Raw genomic sequence first — 26,990 nt, forward strand, 5'->3', positions numbered from 1 at the left:
ATGGGAGGGGAAGGCAGACAGGGGGGTTTTCTCCCCCTTACGGTCAGATGCCTGAGGAGACTGTGGCTTATTTTGATAAGAGCTGCTTGTATAACACCTCAGTGAGACCCTGGTTGTCCATTCTCCACTTCTATCCCAGGATCTTCAAGACGTTCACTGCAGCACAACTCCCAGGTGTTCCTCTAATTATGGCTTTGATTATTATGAGACGTTAGAATGTGAGCGTCGATTTCCGAACCTGCACCTGCATCATATCGACGGTTTAATCAAGAGAGATTCTAATGATGATGTTCTGGAAATTGCAAACAGCACAATCATGTTTTCAACAGTCCCTTTTCATTTGCTGGATTCAGTCATCAAATTGACACTAGAGATTCGATCTATAGGGTTTGTTTATGGGGCCTTTTTCATTAAAAATGAAAAGGATAAGTCACATTATTCCTGCGCTACGAGAAAGCGAGCTGTTCAAATTTATATGCTATTTCGTTTAGTTTTGTTTCACATGGTACACATTGCTTTGTTGAGTGCATGAAGCCAAACATGCATTATTAAAGCCCAAGAAGAATGATGCCGTCAACTTTTTCCCCTGAAACCTACTACCCTGCTTTGACTGCATAGTGCCTAGAGTGATTTTTCAAAACATTTTAGCAGAGGCTCTTATCCAGAGCGACTTACAGAAGCAATTAGGGTTACGTGCCTTGCTCAAGGGCACATCGGCAGGTTTTTCACCTAGTCGACACAGGGTTTCAAACCGTAAGCTTTCGGTTACTGGCCCAACACTCTTAACCAGTATGCATTTCTGCATTATACTGTACATATCCGTTGGTATTCAGCTCTGATTTTAATGCTAATACGATGTGAAATGAAGTGAATCAGCAAGTGTGCAGTGCAAACACTGAAAAAACTCCCAAACTCATAAGTTTAGCATAACTGCTGAGGGCTAGAGCTTATGAGATACAAAGAACACACTGTAAAAAAATCTGGGTTCCCAGACATTCCCACATGCTTTACTTAACCTTTTACATGCTAATCAATGCCTGTGCCAGTGAACACTAGCCGTTGACACATCGACTTTCTTACAGCTTCACAAGCTTCAAGGAATGAGTCTCCTGACTCCTCTCTGTGGAACCGTAGAACAATTATGCATAGGTTTTAAATTGATATTCAAGTTGCGAAATTGCAAGGATGGGGCCAATGATGGGGCCAATGATGGGGCCAATGATGGGGCCAATGATGGGGCCAATGATGGGGCCAAGGATGGACCCAATGATGGGGCCAAGGATGGGCCCAATGATGGGGCCAAGGATGGGCCCAATGATGGGGCCAAGGATGGGCCCAATGATGGGGCCAAGGATGGGGCCAATGATGGGGCCAAGGATGGGGCCAATGATGGGGCCAAGGATGGGGCCAATGATGCTTCATATTTTCTGCTTGTCAGCTGCTGTCATTGCTAGACCTCATCTGCTTTCAATATCAAAGGACTGAACACCATTTTGATGTCACTGGGAATGGGACGTTAAATATATATCCTTGGGGGCACCATCAGAGGTGTTCTTTATGTTCTATTGACCTTAAGATGTATTTCTGTTTTTACTAATGAGTGCATTTGAATGTTCCTTTTTCATTCGATAAGATCCCTTGAGTTTATTATTTGCATTGAGTTGTTCCGATGACAGTATATTTAGCTAATCATGACTGTTGTGCACTTTAAATGTAACCAGAGGCGAAGAGGGTAGAACATACCACCTTTAACCCCATTTAGGTTTACAGAGTACCATGTCTTTCAGGACTTGGACTCGGACTCTGAGGTAGATTCAAGCTCCGATGAGGAGGGTCTACTCAATGAGGACTTCAGGACTGATGGAAGATCCAGAGTAAATCTCAGAGATTCTCCGTCCCATTCTCCCCTGGAGCACCCAGTCTCAACAGTAGAGGGAGACCAGGATGGCAAAGGAGAACCTCCAGAGAACCATCTGCAGGCCTGTGACTTCCACAGCCACTTCCTGTCTAGCGCCAGTGTGAAGCAGGACAGCCACCCTAGCATGGTAGACAGGCTGCTGGAGAAACACGGGGCCTGCATCCCCCACCATGACCCACGCATGTACACCGCAGCAGCAGCCCTCACCAAGTCCATCCCTGAGTATTCCATCTTAGCCTTCCCTGACTTCTGGGGACATCTGCCCCCACAGAGTAAAGAGCCAATGGCTGGAAGGAAACCCAATGTGCAAAGGTAGGTAGATGTCTCCATATGTCAACCAATGGTTTTATATTTATGTAAGTTGAAGGAAAAATGCCATTGAGGACAGAAGAAATAGCACTGCTGTGGCTCCCCCTAACTAAATTGCAGTGATTGATGAGTGTGGGAATGATCGAGCCATGTTGATGTATTCATCATGGCATGATGGGAGGCCTTGTCTCAGTGTGGTACTAACCCATTAGACCCATCCCATCACTTCATTTGCATAAATCCCATTTAAAGAAGGAGTTTATGGAGCGTGTGGGAAGCATGTCAGGAAGGAAGATGTCAAATATAAGCTTGGTCCTCCTGCTTTCCCCACTGTCTTGATTCCTTTCTCTCTCTGTATTGTCGGCTGTTGCTCCTCTCTGTCACAGATGGCACAGCACAGATAGCATTCATCCTGTCAATTGTCTCGGATTGATTTCATGTTTGGTGTATGCCACCTTTGGAAAGTGGTTGATGGAAGCAGGTTTCTGGAAGTGATTGCTAGAAGAATTTTTGAGAAGAAACAGACATGCCGGCATGATTAAGAATCATGGCAAAATTTTCCCTGTCTTCTCGGATGGTCACCTCACTGTAGTGGTTTAACAGTCTAACTCCCTTCATTGAGACGAACACAGTGTTCAGCACTCTGGGAATGTTTGAGCGGGTTTGTTACTGGTGATGGGGGGAGAAATCGATAAAAGTTACATATCGGGATGTTATTTTTGCCTATATTATCGTGTTGTTTTGACAATATCGCAATATTCTTTTTGCTCTAGTTGGCTGTACCTCCACCAAAACTCCAGTGTTTTTCCTTCACAGCTTCTCCATCTTCTTTTTAAATAGGGAGCCAATTTGTTTTTTGCCCTTTTATTTCCCTGACTGATCAAAACAAATGTTCTCATGCTCTTTCTTGTCTCTCTGCAGCAGACCTGATGGGGCAATATGTTAGGAACATCGAAACGCAAGAAAATAGAACCGTGAAATTCGCAATACATATCGTATTGGCACCTAAGTATTGTCATAACATTGTATCGTGAGGTCCCTGGCAATTCCCAGCCCTCTTACTGTACTGTACACTTTTCATGGTTGAATATTTGAGCTCATACTTCTACACCCTACTACAGAGTAGTCAATATAGTTAGTCATTTAGAGGGGCCATACACAACAGTGGGAGATGTTTCTGTGCTTGAAACAAATAGTTTGCTGCTGTTTTCTGCAGAGTGAGTAATATAGGCTTACAGCATTACAGTGTTACGTTGATTGTAACTGGCAAATTATTCTGTAGCATCTGAGTCTCTTTTTCAGTGTGAAATACCGGAAATATTGTAAACAATAGCATGTCATTGAAGCGGCATATTAAATGCAGATTTCTTTTGACCTGTAGTGTTTCACACTTGAGCTGAGAACACAGTAGAAGTTTAGACTTCTCAAACCTGTCAAAGGCATTATTCATGTCATTTCCTACACTAGAATATGCACCGAAAGATAGGACGTAGCTCGTCTTGAAACGTTTTCCACATCTGATTTTGGCATTATTTACAAGCAAGACAGTCTGTGCAGTGTATTTTGTATTCTATTACGTTTGTTTATCCTTCTCATGAGAATGCTTTGGTCATTTGTTTCTGAAGGTTTGGGATCATTTGTGAGTCTCAACAAACGCTTAAGTGTCATTGACATGTGTAATCCATAATGGATAGGTACCCACCTTTCACGTGTCGTTATCTCAAGCAGCCAAGCTGTATAATTTGTCAGTGCACAGGATCTTTGTCAGTCCCTTTCGTTCTACTGCTCCCTACTGAAGTCAGTCAACCCAAATGCATCCCAAAGTGCCAACCTTTTATTAAACACTTATTCAGTAATCTAATTAGGCTATGTGGCGGCTGCCCGGACCAAAACTTGTTTTCTTGGAGAACTTTTCAAGGTGCAAATGGCAGATTGTGTGGAAAGGAAGTTTATTTCAGTCATTTCACAGTTCATTGTGCTCACCCTGGGAAGAGATAAGTCTATGTTAGCTCTATTTAGTGTCTTCTCTGCAAAAGCCATTTTTCGGGACTTAAAGTGATTGACAGTCTGTGACATTTAGGTTGCACAGATGCAATTTTGTCAGGCGCTTTACTTTTTGGGAGTCTGTGTTCACATTAAATACTTTTAAATACTTTTACATTCAGCTTTCACCAGAAGTGTATGTAAATTGAGATTTCCCTAATGTAAAACACATCTAAAGTTTATATTTTTAGGAAAAAACAAGTCGACTCATTTCATTTGAAGGGCATCCCGTCCGCTGGGGCACTGCTTTCTTGAGAAAGTGTTTTCAGCCTCTCTCGAACTCTTTCTAACTCAGTGGGATGGTTACTGGCTGTTCTGTCCCCTCAGGACCCGGTGGGATAGATCACACCCTCAGGCTTCATGCGGCCTGTGTCCCCCTAGCCTCCCGGTGATCTCCCAGCCTTTCTGATTGTCCTCTGGTGTGTTTGTTTAGAGTTCTCTGAGTCAGAGCGCCCTGGACGGGGATGAAGGAGGGCTCTGTGGCTGCACTGGAAACTTTTCTCCTGCCTCGCCCTGTAATTCTATATTCAGAGAGAGAGGAGGAAAGGGATGGCGGTTTGATGCAGTGCTCCTCTGTGCCCCTCGCCTCTCCTCTTAATTTGGGGAGTGATAAGGGACCTTGGGGAGGTGGTGATGGGATAGTGAGAGGAGAGGAGAGAGTGAAGTGCACCACAGAGTCTCTCTCTAGCTACAGTGCTGAGAGAAAGGAAGTCCTGTATATGGTACGCCTGTTGCTGTGCTGACTCACCACTCCACTACACAGAGAAACTAGGTCTGCATGGGGTTGGAGGCATTTTAGATTTAGTTTGGGGAAATATAGAAATGTCCAGTCGAATTGCCACATGCACTGAGTGTACAAAACATGACACAGATTGACAAGGTGAATCCGGGTGAAAGCTATGGGATCCCTTGTTGATGTCACCTGTTAAATCACTTCAATCAGTGCAGATGAAGGGGAGGAGACATGGATTGTGTATGAGTGCCATTCAATGGGGGAATGGGCAAGACAAAAGATTGAAGTGCCTTTGAACGGGGAATGGTAGTAGGTGCCCGGGGTTTTCATGCTCAACACTTTCCCCTGTGTATCAAGAATGGTCCACCACCCAAAGGACATCCAGCTGACTTGACACAACTGTAGGAAGCATTGTAGTTAACATGGCACAGCATCCCTGTGGAACGCTTTCGACACCTTGTGGAGTCCATGCCCCAACTAATGTTCCTAATGTTTTGTACACAGTGTACATTTACAGTATATACCCGCTTCAGGCTGACTTCCAGGGTTTATGAACTCTAATGGAATTGTTTAAATCAATGAGACTATCAGCTTTAGATGTCAAAATGCTGTACTATTTGTACAATTCATTATGGTAATAAATCAATATTTAGGCCATTATCAGCAAATCTAAGAGAGTAGTTGACGCAACATACGCAATTAATGCGATTCTGTATGACCCTTGGTGAACATGTTCTGTACTGTACAGGAAGAAGGTGTTTGAGGACGTCCAGCGTCTCCTCAACCCGGAGGACATTATTGATGAAGTTGTGTTTGACCTGGAGGACCCCAGGTGAGTGTTAACAAATCAGCCACTCTCTCTAGGACGGAAGCCACGCCTCTCCACAGGCAGTTATCATATGTTCCTATCCTCTATGGACTGTTCATGGATGTCCGCCATAGTTGGTTGAGACGGGGACATTTCTGCTGAAATATCTTGATTGTTACATAGAAAAATGTTGAAACAGCAGAACACTTGAGTGCGTAGGTGGATGTCTAATGGAAAGAGGACATTGAGTAGAGATATTTCTGGGCTCTGCTGCTGCAGAATCACCTGCTTTGATTTGTCAGTTGACTGCAGAACTGCTTTTTAAGTGCTGTGGTAATGGAGGATGTCAGAGGTATAGCATGGATACTGTAAGAGCAGCTACACCATCCTGGCTGGTGTTGTGTTCTTACGGCATGCTTGATAATCAGAGCATCGCCAGGCACTCTGTTAGATTATGTGCATAATGAGAAACCTCAGGTGCCATTTTCTGCATCTGGTCAGACTGATAATGGATGGGTCCGGTCACTGAAGTACAAAAGCTAATTCAAAGTGACCATTACCATCCTAGTCATTTTTGATGTAGTCAGGTACTCTGTATTAATGTACCCCCTCCATCCATCCCCAGCTCCCAGGGCTCTCCTGATCACTCCGACTCCCTGAGCTTCTTCTCCAAGTTTGAGTGCGGGAACCTGCGCAAAGCCGTTCACGTCCGTAGGTACGCTTCTCCGCTTTGTTCCAGCTCCTTCCTGCTTCCTGGCAGAGACCTGACTACAAGTAGCACATTCCCCTCGGGGCTCATTTACGCTGCATTGAAAATCAAACAGAGTCTCTCAAACCTCTCCTTTTGCTTCTGTAAGGAAGGTGTCCCGTTGACATATTTCAGATCAAATTAAAGGTTTAGTCTATACTTGGACTGGAATTTCCTTTGAATAATACATTAAGTCTTTGTAAAACCGTTGCACTGTAGAACAGTTAGAATACAACATAGAGGGAAAGACTTCTTTCTTCATGGTGTAGGGTGTGTCCCAAATGGCACCCTATTCCCTTTATAGTGCACTATGTTTGACAGGTTCTGGTCAAAAGTAAGTGCACTATACAGGGAATAAGGTGCCTTTTGGGATTCATACGTAATCTCTGTCTTCAACCTCCTCCCTCTTCCTCAGTCACGAGTACGATCTGATCCTGAACGCGGACGCCAACTGCTCCCAGCACCACCAGTGGTTCTATTTCGAGGTCAGCGGTATGGCGGCAAACGTGCCCTATCGCTTCAACATCATCAACTGTGAGAAAGCCAACAGCCAGTTCAACTACGGTAAGCACAGATAGCCAGTATAATGACACCTCACTGGATAAGCACCGAGGTAGAGGATTGTCAGTAGGTATTTTAGGTATTTTAGGACCCCTGTGTTGTTGATCTGTCCACACGTTGGGGGTCCTCAGTCCCCCTCAATGTGCCAATTCCCAGTCCCCCACACACAGGGCTCCTTCATTCTCATCCTCGTCCGTTCTAGAGCTCAGCAGTGGGCCTGGGCCACAATGGTACTCCCTAGAAATGTGTAATTGGAAAAAAGTCCTTTAGGGAGTTTACTTTCTATAGATTTAGTGAACTGGTAAAATAAGGGATAAATAAATAAATAATACTGTATGTTCTCCCTGTACTGTGTGCCCCCGTCTAACGGTGCAACGTTCTGTGTGGTTTATGTTGCATTGTTATCAATCGGTTCATTCGTCTCTAGTTACCTAACAGATGCCTTTCTGTCTGTCCCCAGGGATGCAGCCTGTACTGTACTCTGTCAGAGAGGCTCTGGAGGGACGACCCAACTGGCTCAGAACTGGAACTGAGGTCTGCTACTACAGGTGAGTGACAGGAGGATACTAACACAACATTTATGCTACCATCACTCAAATAGGCTGCAGATACTTTTTTAACGATAGCTAGAAGAGTGAGATTTGCCATGTCATTTGGTGCGTGAACACACCCTTATATACTTACTGATATTCATTGCAAGCAGATTTTAATGGCTTGTTTGTTAGAGTTTGCTTTGTTCTGTAGCTAACAGTGCTTACACAATGTTACTGCCCCTGCAGTGGACTTCTCCAAATGGCATAACATTTTGTAACTTGAGTAATGCTGTTTTTGCAGAAACAGCTTCTGTCCGAGCCGAGGCCAAAAGAGCTCTTCCTTCTACACCCTGACCTTTACCGTGACCTTCAAACACAATGAAGACGTGTGCTACCTGGCCTATCACTACCCCTACACCTACTCTGCCCTCCAGGTACAGCACTCAACACCCTGCTGTGTGTGTGTGTGTGTGTGTGTGTGTGTGTGTGTGTGTGTGTGTGTGTGTGTGTGTGTGTGTGTGTGTGTGTGTGTGTGTGTGTGTGTGTGTGTGTGTGTGTGTGTGTGTGTGTGTGTGTGTGTGTGTGTGTGTACGTACACCCACACCAGCCTTGAGGTAGTCTTGACATTCTCCTTCCAGAGCATGTGTCTAGAGTGGTTATTTTGGATGTGTGTGTATGATCTATTTGCATTATACCCCATGCATCACGGCAGTTTATTTAACAGGCCAGTGGTTATCGCTGTGTTTCAGAGTCACCTGCAGGTGCTGCAGCGGTCAGTGGACCCTCGCAAGTTGTTTTTCCGCCAGCAGAGTCTGTGCAACACACTGGCTGGTAACCCCTGTCCCCTGGTCACTATCACTGCCTGCCCCTCCTCCAAAAGCTGGAAGGACTTGCATCAGCTGCGTGAGTCTACAAAACCATGTCCCGCTGCACCTTTGCTGTGCGTGTTTATGTTTGCGAGCATGCATGTGTGCGTGTGTGTGTGTGCGCCCATCATGCTTTGTCCAGTGAGAGAGAGAGAGAGAGAGAGAGAGAGAGAGAGAGAGAGAGAGAGATACATTCTCAACATGGGCTCCTGATATATATTCCAGACAAGAAGTGATGAACAACAACTCTTTTCAATCAGAATAGAAAAAAAGTAACTGTGCCTCAAGTTAAGAAATTTTGACTCTAGCTAGCTAGCTACACAACAAAAAAACCTAGCTAGCCAGAAAGAATGAGCTAGAACAAACCTAGCAAGGGGAGTTAATACAGCTACATGAAACAACCGAACTGAGTGAGTAAACCAAAAAGGAGCACGGACTAACTTTAAACATATCTTCAGTTGTTTTTTTTTTGTGTAAAGATTTGTCACTTTTTTGCTGTTTTTTTAAACTAAATTAGAGCAATATAGCATCAGCAGCAGACAAACAAACCGGTTGCCATGGCAATGGGACAGCAGAACAGAGCCACAGTAGGAGCAGAGCTCACAGGCACCATGTCCCCATTCCCCCTCAGCACTGAATCCATTCTCTACCCTCCAGAGGCCAAAAATGACACAACGAGGAAAGCTTTTAAACAGAAACTACTAAAGGGGAGGCCAGAAACCCTTTTCCACAGACCTCTACAAAAACGGTGATGTGAGTAATCTCATCTTTCTCACTGACCAGCCAAATGCATGGCGCTCAGCAGTCTGCTCTCACTACCCATCCATAAAGAAGAGGGAATCTGTAATGGGTGGAAGCTGAAAGTCAAAGAGACAGACGACCCTGACAGCACCATGATAACAATCAACCTCTACAAGACTGGGACTGTCATGGTGCAAGGTAATCTTAGGCTGATTGAAACAGACTTTCAGACCATTAAGGAGAGAGCGGAGAGAGAGAAGGACACCACCAGTGACATTCCCTCCCACAAGACAAACTCCACCAGCACCACCCTCACCCCTACTATCCCCACCCAAAAAGGCACATCCAGCACCTCTCTTCCCACCATAGTGGAAGACACGCCCCAGGAAGAGAGCAACCCCCTCAGTGCAGAGCAGGCTCAGGCCCTCCTCACCACCATGCCTGCCATGAGGGATGAGTTCTGGAGGGGGAGGTAGTTCTGCTGAGGGAGAGTGTGAGCAAACAGCAACCAGACAACCACACCTTAGAGGAGCTCTTAACCAAGGTGCGGACAGAGCAGGACAGCAGCCTTGCAACACAGCGGAAATAGGTTCAGCAAGAGAGAGACGGACTCAAGAGAGAGCTGGCTGATCCAACAAATGAGGTGAGAGAGATCCGAAAAGACAGGCAGAGCAGTAATAATGATCTGACCACAATAGAGGAGCTGCAGGAGAGAAAGAGAACAGAGGACAGGCTGCAGGAGAGAAAGAGAACAGAGGACAGGCTGCAGGAGAGAAAGAACAGAGGACAGGCTGCAGGAGAGAAAGAGAACAGAGGACAGGCTGCAGGAGAGAAAGAGAACAGAGGACAGGCTGCAGGAGAGAAAGAACAGAGGACAGGCTGCAGGAGAGAAAGAGAACAGAGGACCGGCTGCAGGAGAGAAAGAGAACAGAGGACAGGCTGCAGGAGAGAAATAGAACAGAGGACAGGCTGCAGGAGAGAAAGAACAGAGGACAGGCTGCAGGAGAGAAAGAGAACAGAGGACCGGCTGCAGGAGAGAAAGAACAGAGGACAGGCTGCAGGAGAGAAATAGAACAGAGGACAGGCTGCAGGAGAGAAAGAGAACAGAGGACAGGCTGCAGGAGAGAAAGAGAACAGAGGACAGGCTGCAGGAGAGAAAGAGAACAGAGGACAGGCTGCAGGAGAGAAATAGAACAGAGGACAGGCTGCAGGAGAGAAATAGAACAGAGGACAGGCTGCAGGAGAGAAATAGAACAGAGGACAGGCTGCAGGAGAGAAATAGAACAGAGGACAGGCTGCAGGAGAGAAAGAGAACAGAGGACAGGCTGCAGGAGAGAAAGAACAGAGGACAGGCTGCAGGAGAGAAAGAGAACAGAGGACAGGCTGCAGGAGAGAAAGAGAACAGAGGACAGGCTGCAGGAGAGAAAGAACAGAGGACAGGCTGCAGGAGAGAAAGAGAACAGAGGACAGGCTGCAGGAGAGAAAGAGAACAGAGGACAGGCTGCAGGAGAGAAAGAACAGAGGACAGGCTGCAGGAGAGAAAGAACAGAGGACAGGCTGCAGGAGAGAAATAGAACAGAGGACAGGCTGCAGGAGAGAAAGAACAGAGGACAGGCTGCAGGAGAGAAAGAGAACAGAGGACCGGCTGCAGGAGAGAAAGAACAGAGGACAGGCTGCAGGAGAGAAATAGAACAGAGGACAGGCTGCAGGAGAGAAAGAGAACAGAGGACAGGCTGCAGGAGAGAAAGAAAAACAGAGGACAGGCTGCAGGAGAGAAAGAGAACAGAGGACAGGCTGCAGGAGAGAAATAGAACAGAGGACAGGCTGCAGGAGAGAAAGAACAGAGGACAGGCTGCAGGAGAGAAATAGAACAGAGGACAGGCTGCAGGAGAGAAATAGAACAGAGGACAGGCTGCAGGAGAGAAAGAGAACAGAGGACAGGCTGCAGCAGAGAAAGAACAGAGGACAGGCTGCAGGAGAGAAAGAGAACAGAGGACAGGCTGCAGGAGAGAAAGAGAACAGAGGACAGGCTGCAGGAGAGAAAGAACAGAGGACAGGCTGCAGGAGAGAAAGAGAACAGAGGACCGGCTGCAGGAGAGAAAGAACAGAGGACAGGCTGCAGGAGAGAAATAGAACAGAGGACAGGCTGCAGGAGAGAAAGAACAGAGGACAGGCTGCAGGAGAGAAAGAGAACAGAGGACCGGCTGCAGGAGAGAAAGAACAGAGGACAGGCTGCAGGAGAGAAAGAACAGAGGACAGGCTGCAGGAGAGAAAGAACAGAGGACAGGCTGCAGGAGAGAAAGAGAACAGAGGACAGGCTGCAGGAGAGAAAGAACAGAGGACAGGCTGCAGGAGAGAAAGAACAGAGGACAGGCTGCAGGAGAGAAATAGAACAGAGGACAGGCTGCAGGAGAGAAAGAGAACAGAGGACAGGCTGCAGGAGAGAAAGAGAACAGAGGACAGGCTGCAGGAGAGAAAGAGAACAGAGGACAGGCTGCAGGAGAGAAATAGAACAGAGGACAGGCTGCAGGAGAGAAAGAGAACAGAGGACCGGCTGCAGGAGAGAAAGAGAACAGAGGACAGGCTGCAGGAGAGAAATAGAACAGAGGACAGGCTGCAGGAGAGAAAGAGAACAGAGGACAGGCTGCAGGAGAGAAAGAGAACAGAGGACAGGCTGCAGGAGAGAAAGAGAACAGAGGACAGGCTGCAGGAGAGAAAGAGAACAGAGGACAGGCTGCAGGAGAGAAATAGAACAGAGGACAGGCTGCAGGAGAGAAATAGAACAGAGGACAGGCTGCAGGAGAGAAATAGAACAGAGGACAGGCTGCAGGAGAGAAAGAACAGAGGACAGGCTGCAGGAGAGAAAGAACAGAGGACAGGCTGCAGGAGAGAAAGAACAGAGGACAGGCTGCAGGAGAGAAAGAACAGAGGACAGGCTGCAGGAGAGAAAGAACAGAGGACAGGCTGCAGGAGAGAAAGAGAACAGAGGACAGGCTGCAGGAGAGAAAGAACAGAGGACAGGCTGCAGGAGAGAAAGAGAACAGAGGACAGGCTGCAGGAGAGAAAGAGAACAGAGGACAGGCTGCAGGAGAGAAAGAACAGAGGACAGGCTGCAGGAGAGAAAGAACAGAGGACAGGCTGCAGGAGAGAAAGAACAGAGGACAGGCTGCAGGAGAGAAAGAGAACAGAGGACAGGCTGCAGGAGAGAAAGAACAGAGGACAGGCTGCAGGAGAGAAAGAACAGAGGACAGGCTGCAGGAGAGAAATAGAACAGAGGACAGGCTGCAGGAGAGAAAGAACAGAGGACAGGCTGCAGGAGAGAAATAGAACAGAGGACAGGCTGCAGGAGAGAAAGAACAGAGGACAGGCTGCAGGAGAGAAAGAGAACAGAGGACAGGCTGCAGGAGAGAAATAGAACAGAGGACAGGCTGCAGGAGAGAAATAGAACAGAGGACAGGCTGCAGGAGAGAAATAGAACAGAGGACAGGCTGCAGGAGAGAAAGAACAGAGGACAGGCTGCAGGAGAGAAATAGAACAGAGGACAGGCTGCAGGAGAGAAAGAACAGAGGACAGGCTGCAGGAGAGAAAGAACAGAGGACAGGCTGCAGGAGAGAAAGAACAGAGGACAGGCTGCAGGAGAGAAATAGAACAGAGGACAGGCTGCAGGAGAGAAAGAGAACAGAGGACAGGCTGCAGGAGAAGCTAGATCACCATGACCTGGCCTCACACAGCAGAGGAGCCCACCTCAACCAGCCAGGCATCCCCAGCCCTGCCTGCTGCACACCTCCCCCCAGCCTCCCACAGACAGTGGCACCGGCACAGACCAGCCACAGCCCAGCTCCAACACCCACCACCCCCCCTTCTACCCCCTCAAGTCCAGAAGAAACAGACCAGCCACACCCCAGCTCCAACACCCACCAGCCCCCCCTCTACCCCCTCCAGTCCAGAAGAAACACTGGCTGACATCATCCTGTTGATGGACTCAAATGGGAAGTTGGTTCAGGAGAATACACTTTTCCCTAGACACAAAATGAGAAAGGTGTGGTGCCCAACAACGCAGAGTGCCATGGAGCTGCTTGATAAGGCCCAGCTCTGGTCGTCAAGCCACATAATCATACACACCGGAAGCAACGACCTGCGTGCTCAGGAGAGGGTGGAGACTTCACTACTGGGAGTGATTGAGAAGGCCTCTGCAATCTTCTCCAACTCAAGGATTGTGGTGTCAACCCTTCTACAGAGGAAGGACTTCCACCCTGCCACAATCCAAAGAATAAACGCCAGCCTCTCCCGGGACTGTGCCCTGCGACCCAATGTACACCTGGCTCACCATCCCACCCTCGATCTGAACTGTCTCTATGACCATGTTCACCTGTACAGGGAGACAGTCCCCATCCTTGCCAAGACTCTCAAGGATGTTGCTTTAAACCGAAGCCCGACCTCTCCACCCAGGAACAGCGGAGCAATTTCCACCCTTCCGAGATCATCGAGACAACACCCCGGACCAGCACCCTGGACCCCCCCAGCCACGACCACAGCACCGCCAACCTCAATGCCCACCACAGCCAGCGCAGTACAGGCCACCCCAGCCCAGCTTCAGACCCACCCAGACGAGGCCTACCAACCCCCTCCTCCCCACCGCAGACCCACACCTGGAGTCACAGGCAGAGCTACGCACAGGCTGTGAGAGGAGCAACTGGCCCAGCCCCCACCAACCAAATGAGTGACATTAAACACATGCTGAGTCTACTATGCTAACATGTGATAGGCCGGGGGTCATGGTAAGATGAGCACAAGAACTCCACCATCCTCACACTACATCCATCCAAGTGGCATGACACAAATGCTATCTTAAATGATAAACAAATCACATTTGCATCATAAGAGTTTACGTTAATTGAAAAATCCTATTTTCATAGTTCTTGTTGGATTGTGAGTGTTTGTCTCATTTAGAAGGTAAAGAAAAAACTGTTGTGAAATCTTTTTACATTGCATTGGGGAATTTACAAGGATTGAAGTCCTCTGCTTTTGGGCTAAAGAGCAGAAACGCGGACTTCCTGAAAGAAATTGATGATATTGATATTGTAGTACTACAGGAAACATGGTGCAGAGGTGATGTTTTCACTGGCTGTCCACTAGGTTATAGGAAGATAATCCTACCATCCACCAAATGAAAAGGAATCACACAAGGCAGAGACTCAGGGGGAATGCTAATATGGTATAAATCTGAACTAACTAATTCAATCGAATTGATCAAAACAGGAGAATTCTTTATCTGGTTAGAAATCAACAAGGAGGCTATCTTTACAGATAAAAACGTCTTCCTCTGCGCCTTATACATTCCCCCCTCAGAGTCACCCTACTTCAATGAAGAGAGTTTCTCCATTCTAGAGGGGAGATGAGTCACTTTCAGGCCCAAGGCGACGTGGAGACCTGAATGCTAGAACAGCAGAAGAACCAGACACTATTAACAGTCATGGGGATAAACACCTACCAGGAAGCAATAACCTTTCCCTCCCCACATACCCCCCCAGAAACAACTATGACAAAGTGAAAAACTAAAATGGAGTACAGCTCCTGAAGCTCTGTCAAACACTGGGTCTATATATAGTCAATGGTAGGCTGAGAGGGGACTCTTTTGGTAGGTACACCTACAACTCATCCCTTGGCAGCAGCACTGTAGACTACTTCCTCACTGACCTAAACCCAGAGTCTCTCAGAGCCTTCACAGTCAGCCCACTAACACCTCTCTCAGACCACAGTAAAATCACAGTGTATCTGAGAAGAGCGGAACCCAACCATGAAGCATCACGGCCCAATAAATTACATGGTACTAAATAGGCCTATAGATGCAGTGAAAACAGTACAGAAATCTACCAAAAAGCTATTAGTAGCCAAAAAATACAATCTCTCCTGGACAACTCTTTATCCTTAACATTCTCCTACAGCAATGAAGGTGTACATTTGGCCATTTAGAACATAAACTTTATATTTAACAAATTAGCCTCCTTGGCTAATCAAAATAAATATGAGAGCAAACCAAAAATAATAGATAATGAGAAATGGTTTGATAATGATTGCAAAAATCTAAGAAAGTAATTGAGAAATATATCTAATCAAAAACACAGAGAACAGACAACAAAAATATACACCTTCAATATGGGGAAACACTGAAGCAATACAAACACACCCTAAGAACAGAGGAACAGAACATTAAGAAATCAGCTGGATGGAGTTGAGGAATCCGTAGGATCAAACCACTTCTGGAAGAATTGGAATACATTAAACAAACCTCATCAGGAGGAACTGGCTCTCCAACATGGGGATATGTGGAGAAATCAATTTGCAAACCTTTACAGCAATATAACAAAGAGCCCAGAACAAAAAGATTTACAACAAAAATTACAAATCCTTGAATCAGCAGTCAAAGACTTTCAGAGTCCTGTGGATACCCCAATTACAGAAGAAGAATTATTGGAAAAACGATGCACGCTCCAACCCAAAAGGCCTGTGGTGCTGATGGTATTTTAAATGAAATTATCAAATATTCAGACCACAAATTCAAATTGGCTAGACTCAAACTCTTTAACATTATCCTCACTGCAGGTATTTTCCCCGATATTTGGAACCAAGGATTGATCACACCAATCTATAAAAATGGAGACAAATTTGACCAAATAATTACAGAGGAATTTGCAACATGGGGAAAATTATCTGCAGTATCTGCAATATCTGCAGTATCATAAATAGCAGACTACATCATTTCCTTTATGAACACAACGTCCTGAGCAGAAGCCAGATTGGATTTCTAAAAAATGATCATCCAACAGACCACATTTACACCCTCCATACTCCAATTGACAAACAAGTAAACCAAAACAAAGACAAAATCTACTTGTGTTTTGTAGATTTCAAGAAAGTATTTGATTCAATTTGGCACAAAGGTCTTTTTATAAACTAATAGAAAGTGGCATTGGAGGGGAAACATGTTATATTATTAAATCAATGCACACTAAAACCAAATGTGTGGTTAAAATGTGGCAACAGGCGAACATACTTTCAGGGACGTGGAGTGAAACAGGGCTGCTCAATAAGTCCAACACTGTTTGCATCTACATTAATAAATTGGCAAAAACATTAGAAGAATCGGCAGCACCTGGTCTCACCCTACACAACATTGAAATCAAGTGTCTGCTGTACGCAGATGACCTGGTGCTGCTGTCTCCCACGAAGGAGGAGTTACAGCAGCACCTAGATCATCTGCACAGGTTCTGTCAGACCTGGGCTCTCACCGTTAATCTAAACAAATCAAAGCAAATATAATGATATTCCGCAATCAGGATGACAAATATAAATTCTATTTGGACACAGTTCTATTAGAATACACCAAAAATGACACGTATCTAGGACTAAATATCAGCAACACAGGTAGCTTTCACAGGGCTGTGATTGAGCTGAGAGACAAAGCAAGAAGAGCATTCTATGCCATTAAAAGGAACATTAAAATCAAAATTCCAATTAGAATCTGGCTCAAAATGTTCCAATCAGTTATAGAACCAATTGCTCTATATGGTAGTGAAGTATGGGGTCCACTCTCTAACAGTGAATATACCAAATGGGACAAACATCCAATCGAAATATTGCATGCAGAGTTTTGCAAGACTGTATTGCAAGTGCAAAGAAAACTCAAAATAACGCATGTAGAGCAGAATTGGGCCAAAACCCACTCCTCATTCGAATAGAAAAAAATAGCAATCAAATTGAACAACCATCAAAAAACAAGTGACCCCAAAACATTCCATCACACAGCTCTACAATGTCAAGAGATTAAATAAGAGAAGAGTCCCCTCAGCCCAAGGCAACATGGTTCTGATGCTCAGTTCACTAACCCAAACCAACCCCATAGAGCCTCAGGACAGCACTTGGAAATCTGGCCTAACCAAGTCATCACAAAGCAAGAATTAAAATATATCACCTATTGGAAAGACAACACAAGAAATCGAATTAAACTTCAATGCTATTTGCCTCTAAACAGACAGTACATGGTGGCAGACTATCTGACCACTGTGACTGATAGAAACCTGAGGAAAACACAGACTAGGTACAGACTCAGTGAGCACAGTCTGGCTATAGAGACCGGCCGTCACAGGCAAACCTGGCTGCCCAGAGAGGACAGGCTGTGCTCACTCTGCTCCAGGGGAGAGGTAGATACAGAGCTGCATTTCCTATTACACTGTGACAAATACTCAGACCTAAGAGAATAATTCAATACAAAGAATTTGAAAATATAAAAGATGAAGAAAAAAATCAAATATTTATTGGGTGAAAAGCCTAAATCCTGTCACAACCTGAGGGACAGCCAGTGAAAAGTGCAATGTAATGTCAATAATATTTCCCATTTAGTTTTGTTTTGGCTTTCAAGTCATGTGTCTTCTCAGTCATGTTGAGACTGGTCTACTACTATTGCTTAAATGTATCATTATTCTCATTAATATTGTTGTTGTAGTTGCTGTTAATGGTAATCACATTTCCACTACTACTATTATTGCTGTTGGTCCCACCATTTATATATATATATATATATATATTTTTTTTTTAATGTTTTATTTGTATACTTTGACAGTGTAAGTAATTTAACTTGCCATGTCAATAAATTCAATTGAGAGAGTGAGAGAGAGAGTGCAGTTTCTCTAAGAAACTCCTAGCAGCAGATATAACACAGACAGCTCCTGTCAGAGCTGGAGTTGTGATGTGGAGAATGCAAGGTGATAGACTCACTGCCAGTGCCAACTGTTGAACTCACCACATGATACATGTACTGCTGGAGTCAGAGGAGGAAATAAATAACACTCATAGTTACATTGCTTTGAATCCAAGTCAAACAAATGGGCCAGATAGAAGGTGAGTGAGAGGGCTTTGAAGTGAGACATGTAATCCCGCTGAAGGACAGTGTGTTTATGTCTGGGCTTTCGTCATGGCCTTCTGGGCATTCTTATTAAGTTTAGGCTGATTCCTTTACAGGCGATGATGATGCTGTATGAATGAGAGAGGAGCAGTCTGAGCTTGTGTGTCTGGCTTGGCTTGAAAGAGGTAGAGAAAGATAGAGACACACAGAGGCTGGGGGATGGTGATGGATGTGTGGGGTGGGGAGACGGAGGGAGGGACAAGCTGACCTAGCTCTGGGACACAACCAAGGCCGTGCCACCGGGGAGGGGAGCACTGTCTCCATCCTGCCCACACCCACCCCAGCCTCCACCGGTCCCCCCACCTCCCCACCAGCCTCTCTCCACCCTCCCCTGCCTTCCCATCCCTCCACATCTCTCCCCACCTGCCGATCACCCCCATCCTCCCCAGCCTCCCGACGGCTCCTGCTGATTAATATTTAGGGTAGCCCCCCCACAGCCAGCCTGCTAGCATATGGTTGACTGTAGAGGCCTTCTCAGATCTGTACTATTCGTGATGACGGTGGAAACCTCGAAGGGAGAAAGATTGTGACCCTTGATTGGGTACCAGCTGCCTTCATGGTGATCAAAAGGAGGTTAGCGTTGCTACTTCTGTTTACTAGTAGCTGCAAATATAACAGTATGAAAGGGTTGTGTAGCTACTTAGCTATGTTTACTGCTACTTATAAAGATAACACCATAGTAAGTCACATAAAAAGCTGAATAATAGCTCCTGTCTAGAATAGTGCTGATATTGTACCACCTAGAATATAGCATTACTATTATAGCGTTACTAAATGTTGCCCCCTAAAATAAAGTCCTTCCAAGTTAAATGTAGACTGGAGATACACTACTCCTCTATACATTCTGTCAGCCTGAGACAAATAATAGAACTTCTCAGTTGTTCCTCAGTGCAGCATGACCATACCATGATATGTGGCCTCGCGGTTAATAAGAGTGTTGGGGCCAGTAACCGAGAGGTCGCTGGTTTGAATCCCTGAGCCGGCAATGTGGAAAAATCTGCCATTCTGCCCTTGAGCAAGGCAGTTAACCCCCAAGAACTACTACTCCCTGGGTGACGATGACATGGATGTTGATTAAGGCAGTCCCCCGCACCTCTCTGATTCACAGGGGTTGGGTTAAATTTGGGAGACAAATTTCAGTTGAATGGATTCAGTTGTACACCTGGCTAAGTATCCCCATTCCCTAATGTAAATCCTATATTATAGTAGGAATATGTTTACCAACATGCATCTTCAGTTATTTTGTCCTCCCCCTGCCACTCTACTAACACATCACTCTGCAGTGCGGTGCATTAATCCAGCCATGTTAGGGCGGGAAAGTCTGTAATCGGCTGATTCAGCAGCAACGCCATGGACGTATTCCCATTAGAGATATTAAGAGTGCTGTCATTCACTGTCTTTCAAACAGGGACCTGCCCCTTTTGCATTTTAGTGCCTTTAAGTTGTATTAAGGCCTATAGTACATTAAGTTAATGTTTTGTGGTGCTCCCATGACAACCTTGTGAGGGGAGGAGGAAGGCATTTCAGCTGGTCGGTTCTAACTCCTGTACACACCTTAATTTCTTTGTTATGTAACACATCTGCAAACTAGTTTTATAATTATGCCCTAATTAACACTATGCAAGTCAGTTGCACTGCAGATAGTAGTCGGCTATAACTTCAGCTGCATTTGGTGGTTTTATTTCATTAGGGCTGATATTAAATCAATGATACTCCGCTGTCTCCCACACCCATCACAACAAGCAAATGAAGACTAATTTGTAATCTGATATAATCATTATCATATTTTGTGTAGGTCATGAATAATTGCTTGGTGTTAAATGTAATAAAGCTTTGTGTTTCCTCCTAAGACAGATTGATGACTGTCACAGTGAGATAGGGTCATTTCATTTTGTGACATGTCAAGTGTGGGTGTGGGTGTGGTTGTGTATGGAGAGTCCGGCGATAAGAGTAGCTTGATGACTATAAACAAATCAAATCCAATTGTATTGGTCGCATACACATATTTAACAGATGCTTTTGCAGGTGTAGTGAAATGCTTGTAAAAACATTCTGGGTTAATAATGTGAGAAATAGCAGTGAGTTTAGAGTTGAATTGGTTTCTTGTTTGTTTGCCAATCTGAAATAGCTTTAAACACAGAGTTGTTTCCATAGGAAAAAGATGTTTGGGTGGGTGGAAAGATCATAGAAATAGAATGAATAGAACGGGGTTGTAACGTCTGACCCTGGCAATTTGACTGGTAAATGAATGGGTACGCTCACAATGGCTGCCTGGTATTGTGATGCAATCATTTCCATGGTAATGTAAAATGTTCATTCAAATTATGCTAAGTGATGTGACTCATGCAATGGAATGTATTTTGTGTAATGTCAGATTCATGGGTACACTTCCTGTTTTTACTTCCTGCTTTGCACTTATGGGTAAACTCGCGATGGCCACCAGTCCACCCATTATGCCATAATTGACTTGGATGGGGACGCCCATTCTATTCATTCTATATCTATGGGAAAGATACTGTAGGAGTGAGAATAGTTTGTCTTTGTCAACATGGTTACTACTGCCTCATTATGTATCTGATTTAAACTTAATTTCAATCTAATCAAATCGGGTTTGAAATGTGCACAATTGTGAAACAAATTAAGGCATGTACTGGTAAATAAATACACAGTATTGTTGTTGAGCTTGGAATGTTAAATAGAAAATGTCCCTTCTGTTTGCAATACATTCTTTATACACTGTTATTTTCACCATCTGCTCTCTGATGCTCAGTATGTCTCCTGATATTTGACAAGTCCGTCATGACGCTCACATTTACCACACCCCATTGGTCAGATAGCCTGGTCGAGGTACATTAGGTGAAGATAATTACTTTGATATCACATTAATGATCCACTTGACACCCCCATCACCCTCAAAACACACTGTCACCACAGTCAGCAGTTGAAGAACTAACTTTGGTGCCGCAATTTAGTAAATGCATTCTCTGAATGTACTATGCTTTAGGTGATTTTCCGTCCTAACGTCATTCTCAAGGTGTATACAATGGAGTGATACCATACGAACTCAATGACTGATGAACTCAATCAGAATGCTGCTTTCTAGAATGGCTGAAATGGGCTCAGATCTAAGCTTTAGGCGATGTTATAATAGCTCTTTGAATAGGTCAATTTATTCTCCCTTTTCTTGTCCTGTAGCTTGATTCAGACATGAATTGTGTCTTTCATACTGCATTGAACTCATACTGGTGATCGAACACGTTGGTATGAAGTACAATCTCAACTGATTTGGCTCTCGTTTAACCCTGATAAATAAACAATAACAGTTTGTCGAGGTCTGACTCCTGGAAGCTATTGGAGTGAAACTAGTCTGACTAATGATATTGGTACACAAGCCTCCCAGTCCCAACAACCAGGCACATTTCACTTTCACACGGAGAGATTTTTTTTATTTAAATTACCTCCCTTTAGATAGCTTTTAGCCACACTGTCATGGTAATTGAGATTATGTTTGATAATTAACAACCTCTGAAATGAGCCTGAGTGCAATTGCACTGGAACATTTTTAATTAATAAAATGGAAAATTAAAGCTGCATTTTCATAAGCTTTGCGGGGAAAATTCATCTTATGATTATAAATGGACAACCCTGATTTGTACTAATTAAACCTGATTTGCATATACAGGAAAGGATAACAGAGATTGGTTTTGATTGCTCAAGGCCCCCTTTGTACTTCTGCGTACATGTGTACGTGAGGCAGGCAGCCTCTCTCTGCCAATATCGTGTTTGTCTCACTAACTGCCATTTGATCAGGGACTGCTTCAATTTAAAGTTTCAGCAACTTTCACTCACAGCGTGTTGCCTCCTCCTCACCTCAGGTGGTGCACAACATACCAGCTGGATGTTTTGAGAGTACAGTTTCTGCATCCGACAGCTATCTGGAGATGATTTTATTTTGCTGAGGCTGAAACTGTGACGATCGTGTCACCGTAGGTCTGGTTATGTATGCACGCACCACTGTAAGTCTCTCTGGATAAGAGCATCTGCTAAATTACTCAAATGTAAATGTTGTTAATAACCAGGGGTTTTTCCTGCATAGGAAACCACCTGATCGTAGGAGAAAGACCAGACTTTTAACTCTCTTTTAAAGCTGCAGTCTTTCGTATTAGGATTTGTTTGATCTGTTATTGTGGACCCAAGTGATGGGGCATCATGGATGGAGTGGTTTGATATTAAAAGATCCTTATGAGAATAGGGAATGACATAGCTTTGAATCACAACACAGGGGACCATTGTACTAATGGAAAAACCCAGACTCTTTACCCAGACAAGCTTTACACAGTGTATCAAAAGCATCTGAGTACAGCTGGTCTTCATCTCAGTAACAAGAAGTTCACACCAGGACACATATGGCATTTTCTGATGCTGTGTTTTGTTTTAAAAAGGAAGCGCTTCAGGGCCAGATTTATTACCTGGTAGAGTGGTTGGAGAGTCACCCAAAGGGACTAAAGTGTGTCACTTAATCATCAAGGTGCTCAGTGAGAAAGCCCTCGATGGAGCCTCCAACACCACTTACGCCTCATGGGAGATGACGGATGCACCTGTCCAAGTGGGTGAGTAGCAGAGAGCTCGATGCACCAACAACCACCACTACTCAGTACATAGAGAAAAGGATAGGACCTGGGAATGAGTTGGCAACCAGACATTTAACATCAACTTGTTACCTTCACATTTCCACAAACAAGTCACTTATTTCAGGCGAGTTCAGTCTAATGTACAGTCAATTCATAGCAATTCATCGCCCTAGAGAAGTATGATGATTGTGCAGTTTGCGGTCAAGTGCATTATAATGTAAGGATAAGTGGTCGTGGTGAATGATAAGCTAATGTTAACTGAATCGAGGGGCTTTTACGGCGAATGTGGATATTGTATTTTAAAAGTGTTTTTTCTTTGTTGAGTGTTTCTGTTGCCTACACTACTCGACGATAGCTTACGAGGCAAAACACAATGAAATAAAATGCATACTCTATAGTGGTCCAGGCTTTAGAATCCTATGTGGATTTACTCTTAAAGGAGAGTCATTGTCAAAATGTACACCACAGAGCAGGGGTTCTCAAGTACTAGGTCCGGTCACACAAATTTCTTGGGTGGCAAAGGTCCGGATGGATAATGTAATCAGCGTAGTAACAAACCCCCACCTCGCAACCCATGCGACCTCAAACTGTTCACACCGCTCTTGTTAGCGGAGAGAAAAATTAGCAGTTTTTAAGCTAATTTCCCGCAATTCTACACATTTTGCATGGGGCAGAGATTTTCTTTGCTGTTTTTAAGCGAATTTATTGCAATTCTATGCGTTCTTCCATGTCTTATGTGTGTTATATGATACCAGGGGTCGAAGCCTGACGGAGTAAAAAAAAAAGTAATATATAAACATTCGGGACTTCCGGTCCGTATTGATCCCGTTCTGGGTCCGGATCCGGTCCAAGGTCCGCCAGTTGAGTATAGACGCCATTGAGGAAACATTCTGTAGATGAACACACCCATAGGAAAACACACAATCACACATGCACTCACACACACATTTGAAAAAGAAAAAACAGTCGTTTGAGGGTGTTTGCTCAGATAGCCAGCAGTGGATAGAGAGACAAAAACACAAACATTTCCAAACGATTCTCTGTATGACAGCTTGGCTGATGATGCCTGTGTGCCCAACACAGGTCCATATCAATGAGTAGACTCACAACACACACAGCCTGGCTGTATGCCTCTCTCTACCTACTGCTGCGAGTGTAGGTAGCTTGGCCTGGCTGTATGCCTCTCTCTACCTACTGCTGCGAGTGTAGGTAGCTTGGCCTGGCTGTATGCCTCTCTCTACCTACTGCTGCGAGTGTAGGTAGCTTGGCCTGGCTGTATGCCTCTCTCTACCTACTGCTGCGAGTGTAGGTAGCTTGGCCTGGCTGTATGCCTCTCTCTACCTACTGCTGCGAGTGTAGGTAGCTTGGCCTGGCTGTATGCCTCTCTCTACCTACTGCTGCGAGTGTAGGTAGCTTGGTCTGGCTGTATGCCTCTCTCTACCTACTGCTGCGAGTGTAGGTAGCTTGGCCTGGCTGTATGCCCCTCTCTACCTACTACTGCGAGTGTAGGTAGCTTGGCCTGGCTGTATGCCTCTCTCTACCTACTGCTGCGAGTGTAGGTAGCTTGGCCTGGCTGTATGCCCCTCTCTACCTACTACTGCGAGTGTAGGTAGCTTGGCCTGGCTCTATGCCTCTCTCTACCTACTGCTGCGAGTGTAGGTAGCTTGGCCTGGCTGTATGCCTCTCTCTACCTACTGCTCCGAGTGTACGTAGCTTGGCCTGGCTGTATGCCTCTCTCTACCTACTGCTGCGAGGGTAGGTAGCTTGGCCTGGCTGTATGCCTCTCTCTACCTACTGCTGCGAGTGTAGGTAGCTTGGCCTGGCTGTATGCCTCTCTCTACCTACTGCTGCGAGTGTAGGTAGCTTGGCCTGGCTGTATGCCTCTCTCTACCTACTGCTGCGAGTGTAGGTAGCTTGGTCTGGCTGTATGCCTCTCTCTACCTACTACTGCGAGTGTAGGTAGCTTGGTCTGGCTGTATGCCTCTCTCTACCTACTGCTGCGAGTGTAGGTAGCTTGGCCTGGCTGTATGCCCCTCTCTACCTACTACTGCGAGTGTAGGTAGCTTGGCCTGGCTGTATGCCTCTCTCTACCTACTGCTGCGAGTGTAGGTAGCTTGGCCTGGCTGTATGCCCCTCTCTACCTACTACTGCGAGTGTAGGTAGCTTGGCCTGGCTCTATGCCTCTCTCTACCTACTGCTGCGAGTGTAGGTAGCTTGGCCTGGCTGTATGCCTCTCTCTACCTACTGCTCCGAGTGTACGTAGCTTGGCCTGGCTGTATGCCTCTCTCTACCTACTGCTGCGAGGGTAGGTAGCTTGGCCTGGCTGTATGCCTCTCTCTACCTACTGCTGCGAGTGTAGGTAGCTTGGCCTGGCTGTATGCCTCTCTCTACCTACTGCTGCGAGTGTAGGTAGCTTGGTCTGGCTGTATGCCTCTCTCTACCTACTGCTGCGAGTGTAGGTAGCTTGGCCTGGCTTGCGCCCGATTGGCAAGGAGAACTGTTGACGACCGCTTGATGCCTTTCAGAACACTCCAAGCTTTATTACTTGACATGTGCCAAGTGTTATTAGGCCCTGAATAGAGAGGATGAATGGAAATGGAAATGGGATCAAGGTTACGGTTCTGGTAGTTCTGGAGAGGAATGTGTGAGAGCCTCCTGTCATTTGTGTGGTTCTCCAGTTAGGAGTTCATCCTAGTGTTGCTGCTTGTTTGATTAATTTATGCTGTTGTACCATCAGAAGATAGCACAGCTCAGTAGCGTAGGTTTGACTTGGTGAGGAATAGGAAACACTCAAACACTCAACACGGATTGGTTACACACACACTACCTCACACAAAATTGTGTGTATATGAAAGAGACAGCACAAGGGAGTTGTGGAATCTTTTTCTTCTTCTTGAGTCGAAATTTAATTTATACATTTTTCCAGGCTCAAACTGGCTGCTCTTGCAGGGAATGGAGCCCCATGCTATTGGCTGATGTGATATTTATCACTCTAATTATATCTTCTGGACTCTTCCACAAGATGCCTGCATTCCCGCTCAGTCACCTTTGTACATTCAATCTACTTCAGTTTGCAAAAGCCTCAAATAAATCGTAAGCTTTGCAATGACATTTTCTCCCCTCCAATGTGTTTAAAAAAATATATCATATCATTTCACTCTGCATTGTTATGCATTCGGCTATTCACTCACAACATATCATTGTTGTCTGAACTGGACAGCCTACAGCTAAATTAGGGCTGGTTAAATTAAGGTGAAAGTATGAGAATGCTGCTTTATCTCATTTTGTTTTACAAAACAAATGACTTATTGCTCAAACCTGATTGCTCATGCTCACATGGATTCAATTAAACATAGAAACGGAATGAAGCATGAAGAGGGTGTACACTTTACAGGACTTGCAGAAACTCATTACTGTGTGATCAATGCAGGAGTCAGAGGAATTTGTCTCTTCCGTGGCTTCGTCTTTTGTGGAGTGGCAGCCTTGGCCGCAATTGCCAGGCTGAATTAAAATGATATGTGCCTCTGAAAGCATATCCATCTCCTCTCTTTTTCAACATCTACATTTTCACCAGGACCTGCTGTATAGATTCTGCCCTATAGAAGCGCATACAGAATATATCACACGCTTCAGAAATGTGATTATCTTTTTCAAAACAAGGCAAACTGAATAGGACAGGTGATCATTTTGAGTAAACCATAACAATACATGTGCATTAAGATGTGGATTCGTGGTTTGTAGAGAGCCTTGCTCCAACATAATGTGGAAGAAGTGGTGGCTCGAGGATTTACTTATTTACTGTAAAGAGTGTCACTAATCCTCTTCAATGTGGACATTGGTGGACAAGCATTCACTGTGTAACCCTGTCTCCCCCTCTCTCTCCACCCCCCCCCCCCCCCCTCCATCCCTCCCCCAGGTAACCGTCCGTGTGTAGTACTGACAGCACGGGTCCACCCTGGGGAGAGTAACGCCAGCTGGGTGATGAAGGGAACCCTGGAGTTTCTGTGTAGCAGTGACCCGGTGGCTGAGGCACTGAGGGAGGCCTACATCTTTAAGATTATCCCCATGCTCAACCCCGACGGGGTCATCAACGGCACGTACGTACTCTGCGCTCTGACACCCACCCTAACCTTTGAC

At 45.3% G+C, this 26,990-nt stretch overlaps 1 protein-coding gene across 1 annotated transcript in view; it reads left to right on the forward strand.

Annotated features, from left to right (window-relative positions):
• agbl1 (AGBL carboxypeptidase 1) overlaps positions 1-26,990 on the forward strand; it is a 150,901-nt gene that overhangs the window by 45,624 nt on the left and 78,287 nt on the right. The window contains exons 12-19 of the mRNA XM_020456014.2: positions 1,788-2,230; positions 5,752-5,835; positions 6,437-6,526; positions 6,975-7,123; positions 7,581-7,668; positions 7,955-8,087; positions 8,403-8,556; positions 26,770-26,950. Of these exons, the coding sequence (XP_020311603.1) occupies positions 1,788-2,230; positions 5,752-5,835; positions 6,437-6,526; positions 6,975-7,123; positions 7,581-7,668; positions 7,955-8,087; positions 8,403-8,556; positions 26,770-26,950 (1,322 nt within the window). The remainder of the gene's footprint in view (positions 1-1,787; positions 2,231-5,751; positions 5,836-6,436; positions 6,527-6,974; positions 7,124-7,580; positions 7,669-7,954; positions 8,088-8,402; positions 8,557-26,769; positions 26,951-26,990) is intronic.

Source organism: Oncorhynchus kisutch, linkage group LG22 (genome assembly GCF_002021735.2).
Source record: "Oncorhynchus kisutch isolate 150728-3 linkage group LG22, Okis_V2, whole genome shotgun sequence".
Taxonomy (NCBI): Eukaryota; Metazoa; Chordata; class Actinopteri; order Salmoniformes; family Salmonidae; genus Oncorhynchus; species Oncorhynchus kisutch.